At 32.8% G+C, this 15,139-nt stretch overlaps 1 protein-coding gene across 4 annotated transcripts in view; it reads right to left on the bottom strand.

Moving 5' to 3' along the window:
• Positions 1-15,139, bottom strand: part of LOC130901547 (acidic leucine-rich nuclear phosphoprotein 32 family member E) — a 50,766-nt gene that overhangs the window by 20,631 nt on the left and 14,996 nt on the right. For all 4 annotated transcript variants that reach the window (XM_057813004.1, XM_057813000.1, XM_057813002.1 and 1 more), the window contains exons 3-5: positions 12,846-13,024; positions 10,163-10,220; positions 4,447-4,518 (exon numbers count right to left, since the gene is read on the bottom strand). In XM_057813004.1, coding sequence (XP_057668987.1) covers positions 4,447-4,518; positions 10,163-10,220; positions 12,846-12,974 — 259 coding nt within the window. In that variant the 5' untranslated portion in view covers positions 12,975-13,024. The remainder of the gene's footprint in view (positions 1-4,446; positions 4,519-10,162; positions 10,221-12,845; positions 13,025-15,139) is intronic.

Below are 15,139 nucleotides of genomic sequence, written 5' to 3'. Positions count from 1 at the left end.
GTAGTAGAAAATCGTTCGCCGCTCGGCTGACGGGAATTCCAATTTTGCTCACTAAACTGCTCTTTCCATTAATCACTGATGTAGCTGCCAGATTACCTATGGAAATCTCTCTCTATTCAACGTTTTCCATTATTGTGTTGGTCATGTTTGGAAAGTCTCATAACGTTTAATTTAAATTAGAGGCCAATCTCCTGTTCGTTATAGCTTCAATTTGATATTTCAATAAACAATTTACGACTCAATCAATTTATTTTCACTATTGCAACTTTTGATTTTCATCGGGAAGTTTGCTAATTCAAAAACCGGTATAAATTCATAAACCGTCGGATCTGCTCAACAAAATTGTTTCAATTTTCATCGTTAGTGACTGAAGAGCCATTATATAACGAAAAGTATCAAAAGTTGATGTTTTTTTTTAAATTTACAATTCTTGTTGAACTTTTTCTATAGGCTCTAGTAGTAGCCTCTACGTTCGTCTTTCCTCAGCTATCTCCCTCCCTCTATTCCTTTCTTCTTCAAATTCGTTTTGACTACTTCTAACTCTACTGGAGTGTTTCCCTACTACCATACTATTTACATGCCTAGTTACCCTATTTTTGTCCTTTATATGTTATGTTCGCATATTTGGATATTCATAAAGCTCCTCTAATTTTGTATCAATAAGTTCCTTATTCTTTTTTGTTACCTCCAAATGTTTCAGCGGTCTTTTTTCTCTTCCAGATATCATTCGATATATTGGTATCTTTTGAATACTTTTGATGTTGATAAACTACCAATTGCTTTCAATGATCAGCTTACTTTGGAAAACCTTTTATCTATTCCATCAGTTACAATGTTCTTGTCGTTAATTGATATCCTGAGAGTAATCAAACTTTCCCAAATATATATTTCTGCTAAATATATTCTCTTTCATTTCGTCGATCTATTTTTTGTTAAGGTTTATTTATAATAAACATAATAATATAATGACTATGTTTTCAAATGTATTAAGTACTACCTCTGGCGTATTTTTTGATCCATTAATCCTATGTATTCCTAATAAATCATTTCTTCAGTACAAAATCATATTTTTTGTAATATAAACCAACCATAGATGAGAGATTCGCTTGTTTCAGTTCTTGTTTTGAAATAAAGAGTTTTACAACATAACTTGATTGATTCATACAATTTCCATCGTAAATAGACTCATAAATCTGTTTCAAATTGAAAAATCGTGAGTTTTATATGTTTCAATTTTTTTATTCAAATATTCCTGTCTGTTGGCACAGTCTGAAAACTTACATGAACGGCTCACGCTGCTATAACAACCACAAAAACAGAAACTATGCTTGTAATAGCTTCTGAAAATTTGTGAGAGCAGTCCTTTTGTGTCAAATACAAACTTCAATTTACAACCGACCCTAATTTCATATCCAGCAGTAAAATATTATCATCTACAGTTTATGTTATACTTTAAAGACAATGGCGTATAAATCGTTTGCAAAGAACTTCACAAATCAATGTTGAAGGTGGAATTGGAGTTGGTTGAACTTTTTCATAAGTAGTTTAGTTATTCGAAGTTGCACATTACATAACTTTATTCAACTCAATCTGATTGTTCAACCTCTACAAAACATTCAGTTAACGCACATCTGGCTTTATTATCCGAAGGAAATCGTCTAGAACGAAAGTGTTTTTATTTTTGGAAACATCCAGTAATCGCTGGAGGCTAAATATTGAGAATACAGTGTATGGGGGCTGCTCAACCACTTCGATACCTCTTTTCACAAACTTATTTAATCACAAAATTAAAAGTTACTGAAAGTTCTTCTTCTTCTCATTTTTCCTTTTGCTCTGTTTAGGGCGTTGGAAATGTATTTATTATATACTCACCCATTTCTTTCATATTTTCCTGTCCTGTGCTAATATAACGATTTATTGTCTGTTGCCTTTGTTTTCCTATATTTACTATTTGTTCGTTCCATGTTTCTCTTGGGTCTGGTCTTCTCCTTATTCCTATGGTTTTTGCTTCCAATATTCGTTTTGTTGAGCTATCTTCTTCCATCCTTGTTAAATGTCCAAACCTAGTTTCTCCTTCTATTTTTCGTAGATTTTTCATTTAATTTCATTTACTCTAACATCTATTTTATTATTAGTTTCATTTTCATTCGTCAGTGTTGGAACTGTTATTGTATTTTATACACTCAGTTCCTCTTTCTTTGATATCTCCTTCTTATTAAACACTGTTTTATTCAATGCCTAGATATTTGTTGCTTTTTTTATTCTATTTATAGCTTCAGATTCTATTTTGCTGCCATTTGTTATCCATTATCAAAAGTTGTATCTTGTTCTATTTGTTCGTATTTTGTCAATAGTATGACTCTATTCATATTTTCCTCGTTTATTATCATTATTTGCATTATTAGGTATATGTTGATTTCCATTTGCAGTTTTTCTTTCTCTTAAATCCAAATTTTTGTTAATGCTTCCATCTTTTTGTGATTTTCTGTCATAATTACGATGTCGTCTGCATATAGTTAACCTTCCAAGTTTATTGGGATTTATTGGGATCATATTAAGGTATCCTATGTTCGTTTGTAGGTGTCCAGACCGTTTCTTTACAGTTTTTTAATATTTCATCCATTGTTGGTATAAACAATAGTGGGCTTATACTGTCCCTTTGTTTTACCGCTTTTTTCATCTTGACGCCTTCTGATCGTTCTTTATTCAGTTTTAATCTCTATTTTACTCATTCATATATACGTTTCTTGTGATATTTTTTGATATTTCTAATTTGTTTAATATCTTCCACACGTTGTTTCTTTGTATTGATTCGAATGCTTCTCAAGTTCATAAAAGTTGAGTGCTGTATTTCTCTTTTCTCGTAACGTCTTTCTATTATATTTCTTAGTATGAAAATATTATATATTGTTTGTCTTCCTCTTCTGTCTAATGCTTGTTCTTCTTCCAGTTTCTTGTCGACTTCTTATCCTAGTCTTCCTTCTATTATCCTACTGTATATATTGTAGAACACTGAAATTAGGCATATTGGTCACTAGTTTTCGCTACTTGTTTGTTTTTCTTTCTTGTGAACTGGATGTAGCAAATTCTCCTCGAATTCTTTTGGTATTGTTCCTGACCTCCATGCTTCCTTCATCATCTCCTATAGCCATGTCTTGCCTTATTCTCCCAGTTATTTGACCTTTTCTAGATATATCTCATCTGCTCCGTCTATTTTGTTGAATTTAAATCTCCGTATTGTCTCTTTGACTTCTTCATAGCTGATTACTTCCACTATTCTCTATTACTTCCTCTTCAAAAATAAACCTTACAAAGCAATGTTTTAAGCAAAATGAATTTGGTTGAACTTTTTCATAAGTAGTTTAGTTATTTGAAATTGCTCATTACTCTGATTGTTCAACCTCTGCGAAGCAATTTTCTTCATTAACCGATGGAAATTGTTTATGACATAAGTGTTTTTATTTTGAAAAATCCAGTAATGCCTGGAGGCTAATTATGGAGAATATGGTGTATGGTGGATGCTCAACCACTTCGAAACTTGTCTGAGCTGTTGCGTAATGGAGGAACTCTGACTACGTGCGTTATCTTGCGAACACCATTCGCGAAATTGCTCTGTTCGCGCTTTTCGCAAAATCATCCAATCACTCATGAAACTAGTTTATTTAGTGGTAATTAATGTTGTGGTCGCTGTTACCAACTGCACTTGATTTCTATTCTCATAGCATTTTACAAAGCTTCAATGTCACCACATCTCGCTTGCATCCAAAGGATATCTCAGTTTTGAAAACAGTTTGTTGACACATAGCCATCAGCCAATTTATATGTGCCAAAATTATTGTTGGTGAAGTTACTATTCTGGTAAGTTAAAAATGCAGAGTTTAGAGTGGTATAAGGTCTAGATTGGTTGCATTGAAAGCTATTTTCTTCAAATTTCGTAAAATTTACTGATATGATAATCGATTGACATTCCATTGTTTTGGTGATAGGTACATTGGCTATAAGAGCTCCGTTGTCATATTCTATATTCTATATTCAATTTCTATGAGATGGAACTCGTTCTTGCAGCAGGTTTCACTAAATCCATAATTAATACAACCTGTACAAAATGAAATATTCCATAATTTCGTTATTTATGATTTACTTTCGTCACAGGAAATAGATAATCTGATGCTTCTTCAAGAAATTTTTAGCTCAAAAATTTTGTTTCATGACATTAGGACGTTTCAGGGACGATTTTTCACAATTTTGACGATTTAATAATATTATTCTATCAAATTTTTAATATTACTTAGTCAGAGCTGCAGAAGTAAGAACTGCTATAATTTAGTGTCTTAGTAATTCATAGATTATGTGATAGTTATAGATAAACATCTTTCATTGGTTAAGCAGCTTAGATTAGATAAAATTAATGTTAACAAATCTGGAAATATATAAAAATTTACTTACTCATTTGAAGCTTTTCAATGATGAGTGGGTAGAATTCTTTTGCTGTACTATTGTTTGGTTCGTATTGAAGAACTGTATAAAAACAGAAATATTTAGATAAAATCACTTTCTGTTTATGAGATAGTATGGTAAATAATAATAAAATTGTTTTATTACCAACAATGGAGAAAAAAAAGAGATAATGAGCGAAGCGATGTATTATGGAAATATTGTTAGGTATTCGGTATCACCTCTAGCGTTTTCTCTGTAATTTTTTTAGAACTTCTTCATTTAAATTATGTTTCACAAAATTCATTGTTCCTTGGTCGTTAATATTTATACTATTCGTTTTTGGACGAATATTAGTGTATTGGTGGCTATTCAATTATAACGAAACACCCCGAACGAATTAAACGCGCCGCGCGCATTGTGTCATTTTATCTAGTCAGTACGTTGTGCCGAACAGAACAGAACGTGCAAAACATTTTCGAAGGTTTGTCGATAAATAGAACATGCTCAAAGATAATTTATTCATTGGCCAGTGCTCATGTGGCTAATCGGACCAAAGATCTCATCAAATCTTTTCAATGAAAAACTCTAGATCATCCTCCCTACAGACCTGATTTGGCGCCCAACGACTACTATTTCTTCCTGCACTTGAAGAAACACCTGGGCGGTCAGTGTCTTCAAGACAGTCAAAACAGTTGTGATACAGTGGTTAACAAGTCAGGCGGCAGAGGAGGGTGTTCAAAAACTGGTGCCACGTTATGGCAAGTGCCTCAATATTCACGGAAATTATGTAGAAAAGGAAATTGAGGTACAGGCTGTCATGTAAAAATAAAATTATTGCGATATCTTTGCACTTCTTTTTTCAATTCCAAAACGGTATTTACTTAAAAAATATGCCTCTTAATAACATACACAGGGTAGACAACATAATACATGCAGCGCATTGTTTTCAAATGTAATATGCCATATTTTTTTTTTCTAACTCTTTTACTCTTAATCTCAATTATTTGATTGAGGCATGCGAGAATTCCTTATTGAAGCTTCGCATCTCCATCGTTGCTGTAGACGTTCCCCACAGATGCACCTAAATTTTTCGATAACGCAGTCCTTCGGTTGTTTATATTTGTATCCTTGTCGATTTTGATGAAAAATTCAAGATTATGTGTACGAAATTATGACTGAACATTTGAGCTATCTGAAATTGTGTACGTTGGGTATCAGAAATACTAAGAGGGATGGTCATAAACCAAGCGTTTGGGCAGTGCTTTCACTTACCTTTTGAGGGACAAAGAAAAAGACCACGGTTTTTTCAACCAGAGAGTATCAATGAAACATACTTATACCGAAATGAAAACAACAGTCTAATGAAGACATTCGACCGGCGCTTACAATAGTTTAACAAACGTTGTCAGCACGAAAAATATGTATTTTGGCATAGAAAGGCATAGAATTGAATTTCTTGACTCGTGCTAAAATTATTTCAACGAATTGTGATAAATTGTGTGCTATTCAAAATAAAGTAGCGTGACATGCTGATATCATGTTTCTTCACAATAATGCCCGTGGCTAATCGAGGTTAAGATCTGATCTGAGCTTTTAGTTGGGAATATATTGATCATCCTAGTGCCCAGTGACAGCCACATGCTCCTTCAACTGAAAAAATACCTAGTTGGTACTACGACATCAAATGGCTTTGTAGGCATAATTCCTTGAGGGCGAAATCAAAAGCTGACGATATTACAAGTGCCTTAATGTTGATAGATATTATATTGAAAAGTAGATTTTATGTCAACATTGTGATAGTAAATGATTTCTGCACTTTTTTATTTCAAAACGGTATTTAAACATTCGTCGTACGTGCTAGAAAATATCTGTTATTTTGAGAGCTACAGAGTTTCAAATTCTAAGAAATACCTTTCAAAGTCAATAATTAGTTTGTCCTCAAGGTATCGCTATGATGAATCAATATGCAGCATAGATGTCTAATTATTTATTAAACATACATTGTACAGAATCTGAAATATTTTCACTTTGAAAAAGAATGGTCCATCTACATATACATTTATAAAAATTCAATCTTTTGAGAACATTGTTTTTTAAAGAATAAAAACATGAACTCCACATTTTACGACATTCTTGTAATTTTACTTATAGTACATTATGTTACTAGGAGTGGAAAGCTATCATTATTGTTGAGCCCACATTCTTACACTGCCGAGGCTTTAGCCGAGGCTGTGCAAACTGGGTGAAACATAGATGGGTCTTCTGCTCCGAGTGACATATACTATTTTTTCTTCAAGCGTAAAAATGATACATTGAAATTTTTATTCTTGAGACATATTTACAATACACTTTTCAAAAGTGACAAACATCAAATTAAATAAAAAGTTCCTACCTACTTGGTTACAACGCCCATAGACGTTGCTATCGTTTCTCATTATCTTGTTACTAGTATAATAATGAGCGTTCATTATTTAACTAGTATCTGTGATGCCTAAATTAATATACATATTATTATACGCTTGAGGAAAAAATAAATTATGAGAGTTCAGTCTTATATCATTTTTATACAACCGCAAAATTATGAAAGTTGTTCAGGATTCGTAGTATATTTGAAAAAACAAAAGCCACAGAAGACCAAAAGTAGGAGCACTTATAATTCTATCAACATATACTACAAAACCCAGAAAAATATGCTAATTGATACATATTATACTGTAAATGGATAAATCGAAGATAAGGAAAAGTCATCCAAATCAGCAAATCTGGGAAAAAAGTCTATTCAAGTTAGGTGTGGCATTGTTCATAATATATTTAGAAAAGATAATGCCAGAAGTAGCTCAGCTTTTAAAAGGAGCTTCTTCCTACTAAGTCATTTAAATAGGCGATTAAAGTTTGATTTTGGTATATCCATTTCATAGCTACCTTTGTGCACATTTTTTCAACCCTTATATGAAATGTTTATGGCCAGCATGTTTCTAGCATACAGTAAATATATGCTAATCGGTAATCGCTATCTTAAAAATGATAGTGTGAGGCAATCTGCATATGAATGTGGGTGCAAAGTTTTCTATTGAATACGTTACCAAGAAAATAATTTTCTGTGTAATCATACAAAAAATAACAAAATATACGAGGATATATTCAAAAAATCCTAGCCTACTATAGAACCAAACAAAATTTCAATGTCAAAATATTTTATTACTCAACATATTCTCCTCTTAATTGGATACATTTATTACAGCGAACCTGCAACGTCTCTAGACCTTTCAAAAAAATGTTTCTTCTAGCTCTGCAAACCAGACCTCCACAGCTTTTATTACCTCCTCGTTGGAAGAAAATTTACGACCTTTTAAACTTTTTTTTAATTAACGAAAGAGATGATAGCCGACCGGAGCCAAATATGGTGAATAAAGGGGGTGTTTCAGTAATTCAAACCCTAAATCACGAATTTTTTGCATGGCAACATGAGATTTGTGTACAGGGGCGCTATCCTGCAAAAGCAAAACACCTTTGGATAGCTGTACGTATCTTTTCTCTTCAATTTTTTTTCCGTAGAGTGGTCAGTAAGGTCGGCTGATAATCTCCAGTTGTTGTTCTACCCTTACCCAAAAAATCAATCATGATCACTCCTTGGCAATCCCAAAAAACTGAAGCAAGAACATTTTCAGCAGATTTTTGGACACGAAACTTCTTAGGTCTTGGAGAACCAGAGTGTTGCCATTCCATCGATTGTTGTTTTGTGTCTTATCCATAGTAACAATTCGGTTTAAGAAGTCTACATCGCTTTCAAATAGAGCACAGATCGAACGCGGTGCTTCTACCCTTCTTTTTCTACGACACAGAAACTGGCCTTCCCGCTCGGTCATAATCTTCAATGGAAAATTTACCTCTTTTGAAACTAGCAGTCCAATTTTTCACGGTCGCATACGAAGGACATTGATCACCAAGGCTATTAAGCATATCTTTGTAAATCTGGTTACCTCTTAACTCTTTTAAATACAGGTACTTGATGATGGCTCGATACTCCAATTTTTCGATTTTCACAATTTCGGTGTGACATCTTTTTTCTTTTAATTTATTGCGAAACTCTTGTTTACTTTTTTGACGTCAAACTCTACACTGACACTTCTAATAAGTTATTGTTCGTTGCTATGGTAACGCAATGTTTTGTTTATGCATGGAACTGGTCTAAGCTAATTGGATATCATTACTTCCTCGTATATATTTCAGAGTGTCCACTAAATGTATCAATTTTACTTATGGCACTGATCTTTTAGAAATTGACATAAATGTATTTTATTCTGATGAACATTGAAATTATAATTTCAGTTATAGAATTTTTACAAGGTAACGCTCTATATTTTGAGATAGAAGGAAACTACAGATCTTTCCATGAAAATGATTTTCAAATCGAAACATTCACAACTTATGAGCTTGAAAACAGTCATTTTTTGAAATGCTGTCAAAAAATTTATGAATTGTCTCATATATCTCATACTCCATCGGTAAATGTCGACCACGTAAATGTTTCTATAAGTAAAACAATCACCTGAATCACCCATGGTCAAATCAGGCAAATAGAGAAGGTCTGTTACTGCTGTGACGATGTATTATCGTAAATATTGATAGAAAGTCTGTTGAACTTTTTTAGTGTCTCAGTTTGCTGTAACTATTCGACGATCTTCAAGCTCAATTGCTTACACTAATCCTGTATCTACTGCGAAAGAAAACTACTTGCGTAACTTTCTTGACATACCTTTGCTTTTCTGCTCTTGTTGGTAGCGGCTTTCGGGTAGAGATATTATCAAATGGTGTATCAGTTTGCTGTAACTCCTTGCTGATCTTTAAGCTTTGTTGCTTACACTAATCCTGTATTACAAAAAAGCTGTGTATAGAACTTTTTGATAGACCTTTGCTTTTCGCCTTTGTTGGTGACGGCTTTCCTGGTGGGTAGAAGTACTATAAAATGTGTGATTCATCACATTCAATATTTCTAATGATTCCTGCGCGAAGTTTACTTATTCTGCCTTTAGGAAATCGTAAAGCCTATGTGTTACCCAACTAGTAACCATTTGTGTTTCACATAAAGATCATATAAAACGTACCTCAATGGCTTGATATGTGTATTTTGGATCTTCTTTCACAATATTTCCAAAAAACTGAAAAACAGGGGCTACCAACACGTGCCCATCACCCAGCGATATCCGTTTTCTTTTAAATTTGTTCACTTCAATCGAACTTGTAATCATAGTAAATCATAGCGTGTATAATATGTTCACATATCGATGGTAAATCGTATACACCACTATTCATTCTGTGATATCAATGACACAAATGCAGTAAGAGATTACTATTTAAAGATGGTTACTCTTGGTAACGTGGCAATTTAGATTCACAAAATACCTACTAGAAATGCTATCATCAATTGATTTCTGCAATAAGATAATACTGATAATAATTCAGATGAAATCACAGTGCATCACTACAATTGCAATTCCAAATTACATGAATCAGGTTATTTGGAATAAGCGTATTGAAAGATTTCCTACTAGCTGCAGATCTTCCACAGCAAAAATCTAAACAATTAAATAACTTCACAATAACGTTCATTGTGAGCTGGTTAATTTTTTATTTCTTTAAGAGTAAATCATGATCAATTTTTGGTGTTTTGAAGCAAAATGTCAGAAAACGAATAAATATGAAAAATAAACAGTATCATACTTACTTAATTTGCAATATTTCAGAGCTGTTTCATAATCTTTGAGCATAACAGCAGACAAAAACTGGAACAGAATATAATTATAAACAATAATCAACATGTCATATCTTGAAATTATTTAATAATTGTTTTCGAATTTATTCTAAAATTTTGATTCAATGTAATGGTTGAATAAGCATTGTTCTCAAAATATTCAAATGTCTTGTAAAATAAAACCTGAACGTTATTGTTACGTTTGAGGATATCTCATAACATAATCAGTAGAGGATATAGTAGAATGCTAAGTCCCTGAATGGATCTTGAAGTGAAAACAGTTCTTTGAATCTAAACATACCAATTTGACCACATAAATGTAGACATTTTATTTTATTCAAAAAAACGGATAAGTTTATATACGTATATGTTCTTATCACATAAGTTGGAAAACCCTGTGAAAAAGATTGCTTATAGAGAAGTTCATCAATTTGTGGGTTTCGGATCGGAAATGGAGAAAGACGGTATGGAAGAGATGAAACAATAATGGCTGCTACTAGGGCATACCAAGCCCATAAAATAAAACAGTAAATACTGAAATAAATGGGATCCATCTACAGTTTATACCCACAGCTTAGTTGTTTCAGCAGACTGACACGAAAGTCAAAGAAGTTCAGCCATGTATATTAACTAAATAGTTGAGTTGAGATAATTGAATAATTTAGTAAGAGAATAAAGATTAGCTAAAGTCAGAGTTGTTTTCAGGAATTAATATTTCATTTGCATAGTGGAAAGAAAACTGTTACTGTTACTAGTTGAATTGATTTATCAAAAAGTAGTTCACATATAACGCAATATTAACAAGAAGCCATCTATTAGAACAGATTTCTCAAGGAATAAAAACTGATTGAAATTATTAAAAATTTTTTTAATGTCCAAGACAAAACTAGCGTAGCCTTAAAAATTTATGTCCTCATTCTTATTTTTACGAGGAGAGACTTAAAGAAGATATTTCAATTGGACAAAAAATCAAAAAGTAAAAAAGCCGTCGCACTCTCGGTGCGAGAAGCTGTGGCGCATTTTTTATCGTTAGCAATCAATAATTATTAACAAAAATCTTAATAAATAAAAGGAAGTTTTAAAAAAAAAGCAAATATCGAAAATTTCATTTATTTAATAAATTTGTCCTCATTATTTCTTGACAATTCTCATAGTAATTGATTGATGATTGATGATTTATAAATGAAGATCTTTGTGAACACTAAATTTTGCAAAGATTTCAAGTACATCGATTGTTATGTTTGCATTTGTTGTAGTTTATCTTGATGTTATATGATGTTATTAAAAAGTTTTCAAATTCGGTGGTTCTCAAGAAATTTTGTGTGGGAAAATAATATTATGGTTAACTTGATTAATTCTTCATCGGCACATCTACAGCTATACAGGAACTAAACGCAAAAAATCTGAGCTCACTGCATGCTTCCTGAAAGGAGATATCGCTGCTACAGACGGACGGACAGACAAAACGCTAGTAAAAATGCGCCAAAAATATTAAACAATAAGTTATTTGAAACCTTGGAATTTATTTAGACGCGTTATCTAAAGGTATCTAGGCAGCAACACATCATTTAAAATTCCAACAGTTTATTCGTGTGGTACAACTCTATTACCTAAAAATCTCGGAAAAGTGAACGAAAATCTAAAGCATTTTCACAAAAATTTACACTTTTTGACCAAAAAAAGGTTAATTGTCACAAGCTAAGATGTGTGATTATTGGTAACCAGTGAGATAATGTAATTGTTTTAGGCAATATTTATCAGGAAATAAGCAGTATCAAATTAGACGTTGGGGCAGTGATAAGCTCAATTATATATTATCAAATTCACTCATACATCAGCAATGATATTAAAATGAATTACTGCAAAATGTAAGGCATACGTTGTCCTTCTCTTCCATAGTGATATACTTTTCCAAATGCAGACGAACTTCTTCAATAGATTGCAGCAGTTAATGGGTCTAGAAAATGATATATGGGTATCAAAACAAACTTATTAGCCATTCAAATCAAAAGATACGAGTATAACTGTTATTATAGATTACTACACAAATTGAAGCATGTAGTGGTGATTGCACTGCGACAGTGAGTTCAGATAGAAGCAGATACAATATAAAAACACAACTGCTGATAACTACATTTCATCAACAGGCAATAGAGAATTATCTAATAAAAACCTATAAAGTGCTTAGAAATTAGTTTTACACAAAAACCAAATCCAGGTATAAATTTTTATTAAAACTTCATTCTATCATAAGAAGTAAACCGACATCATATTGATATGTACAAATATCATCAAGTCACCAAAAAGAATAAATAAATATCACAGATAAAGTCACAGATAATTAATAATCGCAGATATTCATAACAAAAAATAATTAAGTATTAATCTTACATCTGAGTTTTGATTTTAATATGGGATGGAAATGTGAATAACAAAGAAATAATCGTCAAACTCTGGAAAGTATTAACAAGAAAGAGGAGCATTGCAATTGTGATAATAATTCTTTGTTGGCGAAATTAGCATACTACTGCAAGTAAATTCAAATGTAATTGCTTACAGGATAAATATTTCCTCATTACAGTTAAAACTTCCTCTTGTATCTAACAATTCATCATAATAAGCTGGATCATTAGAAATATTTAAGAGTTTCGCTTACTTCTGCAAGTATTTCCGTTGGCGCTGAAATACTCTCGTCAGCATCGGTATATTCACTAAGATCCTCGTTGCTACTCGAAGTCGGTTTCAGTTGCCCCGCCATTATATTGCCGTTATCTTCTGTCATCATTATTTACGAAAGGACTCCGAGACGTCCTTTTACTGTATATCTGGACACTTCTGAAACAATAGTGGTATAACTAATATAATAGCATGTTAATATTATCACTAGTAGGGAGTTTTACATTCTTATTAAACTGACAAGTTAAAATTATATTGTTTGAAACACAAGGTGAGACAGTTAAATTTTGGGAATTTATCAATGAAAAAAAAATGATATTCATTGAACTTTACATAATGATTTCAACGTTCCTCCAATGATTCAAAGCGTTCTTGGTAATCATATGAAGATAAACTACTTCGAACCACGGTTACAACTACTTTGACTTCTACGCCTCACATATTAGTTAGTTTGATGTGTAACTTTATCTTGGTAAATCAAAAAAAGAGAGCTATATCAGTACTTTAGTACTTTAGAGTGGTTACAGGAACGTTGGACACCTTTTCTTACCAAAACAATGCCTGTCTTGGCAAGTTAGAGTGGCACATGACGAAGTCTGTAGCTTCTTTCTCCTCCATGCACCTCTAGATTGTCCATGATATCTATAGTATGGATATTGCTTCCAACAAGAGCGTATACGATTGGAAAAGCCCATTTCGCGTCTGTTTAAGTGAAGCAAGAGGCCTAACTATGTGTGCCCTAGCATTCAACTACGCAGAATTTCTCTTGAGAACAGACTACTCAAAGATGTAATAGCTATATTTTAGCTATTCAAAGAATAGATCATGGACCCAATTAGTGATTTTGATTATCCAAATCTGGCGAGCAAATCAGCCTCGTCTTTACCCTGGTTGTCACATGCTCTTGTAGGACTTTTCCCCTCATGCAACTGAAGCCTAGAATACACCGTTCCAATCGTTACGGCTTTTATAGCAGCTCTGCTATGTGTGCACATTTTATTACTGTATTTCCATGTCGTCCACTTTCCATCGCAGCGGATAGTTCGACTCAAAAGACCGCAGTACTTTCTTCAAGAGAAAAAAAATTCACTTATTTTGAGGTGTCTTTCGCAGAAGCCTTCTGTGGCCAAGCTATTCATTCTGTTTGCATCTGTGTACCAGGAAGCACAATTATTTAATTGTGCAGGCTTAGACTCCACTGTTCTCTGTCAATGATTTATGTCTCCAAGCCATGTTAAAAATGACTGGACAATCACGCGCAGCCTGCATTCAAATTTTCACATTGCCAGTTAATCCAGCCTGCAATTCTTTGAGGATATTTAGCCTATATACTGTCCTCGTGGCTTCGAATTATATAGTTAGGAAGGTCCAATAGGACTTCAAGGGCCCTAGATGGCTTAGGTGGGAAAAAATTCAACCATCGAAGTGTATATCCAGTGAATGATTTTCGGTAAAAGAACCCAGAAGGCCCTTCTGCATATCCAGAGCACGTAAGTAGCATTAATTTTGTAGTTATTCATCCAGAATGAAACCTAGATATTTTCTCATTCCAGAATATGTGAAAATGTTGCGCATTATGGTAAGCCACCACCAAGTTCTTGACATGAGGCCTCGCAAGGCAGTGGACAGCATTTGATGTTTGAGTTTGAGTATTTGATGCTAAAAAGGTAAAAATAGGTTTACAAAAAGTATTTCCTCAAATAAAACCACTAACACCTGTATATCTTATAAATAGTTCATATTCAAAAGGTCAGAATGAAAATATCGATTTGGTGGGCGTGTGCTATTTTAATTTATTGTCATTTAATATAGCAGGGAATTGAATTAAAGTTTAATTAATGAAGTGCAGTGTTCATTAATTTGAATTCAATAACTGATGGACGTCATCAATCTTTCATGCTCATAAATCTGAAAATATCGAGTGCGCATTTGATATTTAAATTCGGTTTTCCAATTTCATTTAAACAATAATTATATACTTTTAAATACGTACAAATTTTTGTATTTGATGTTAATCCGTTAAAACTTTCTTATCATTTTCTCAAATAAGGACACAATTTAATCCCTCGCAAAAAATTATTTCGTAATCAAACGGTCTGCATGGAAATATCAATTTAATAGGATATGTCAATTCAAATTATTGATATCTAATATTGCTGGATATTGAATCAGAGACTAATTAATGAACTCTACTCTAAATTTGAGTTCGGTAATTAGGTATGACTCTTTTATGTTTAATAAATATGCATGATATCGAAACCGTCGTTTAATACT

This window comes from Diorhabda carinulata, chromosome X (genome assembly GCF_026250575.1).
Source record: "Diorhabda carinulata isolate Delta chromosome X, icDioCari1.1, whole genome shotgun sequence".
NCBI classification, from domain to species: Eukaryota; Metazoa; Arthropoda; class Insecta; order Coleoptera; family Chrysomelidae; genus Diorhabda; species Diorhabda carinulata.
This window is presented reverse-complemented; position numbering and strand designations above follow the sequence as displayed.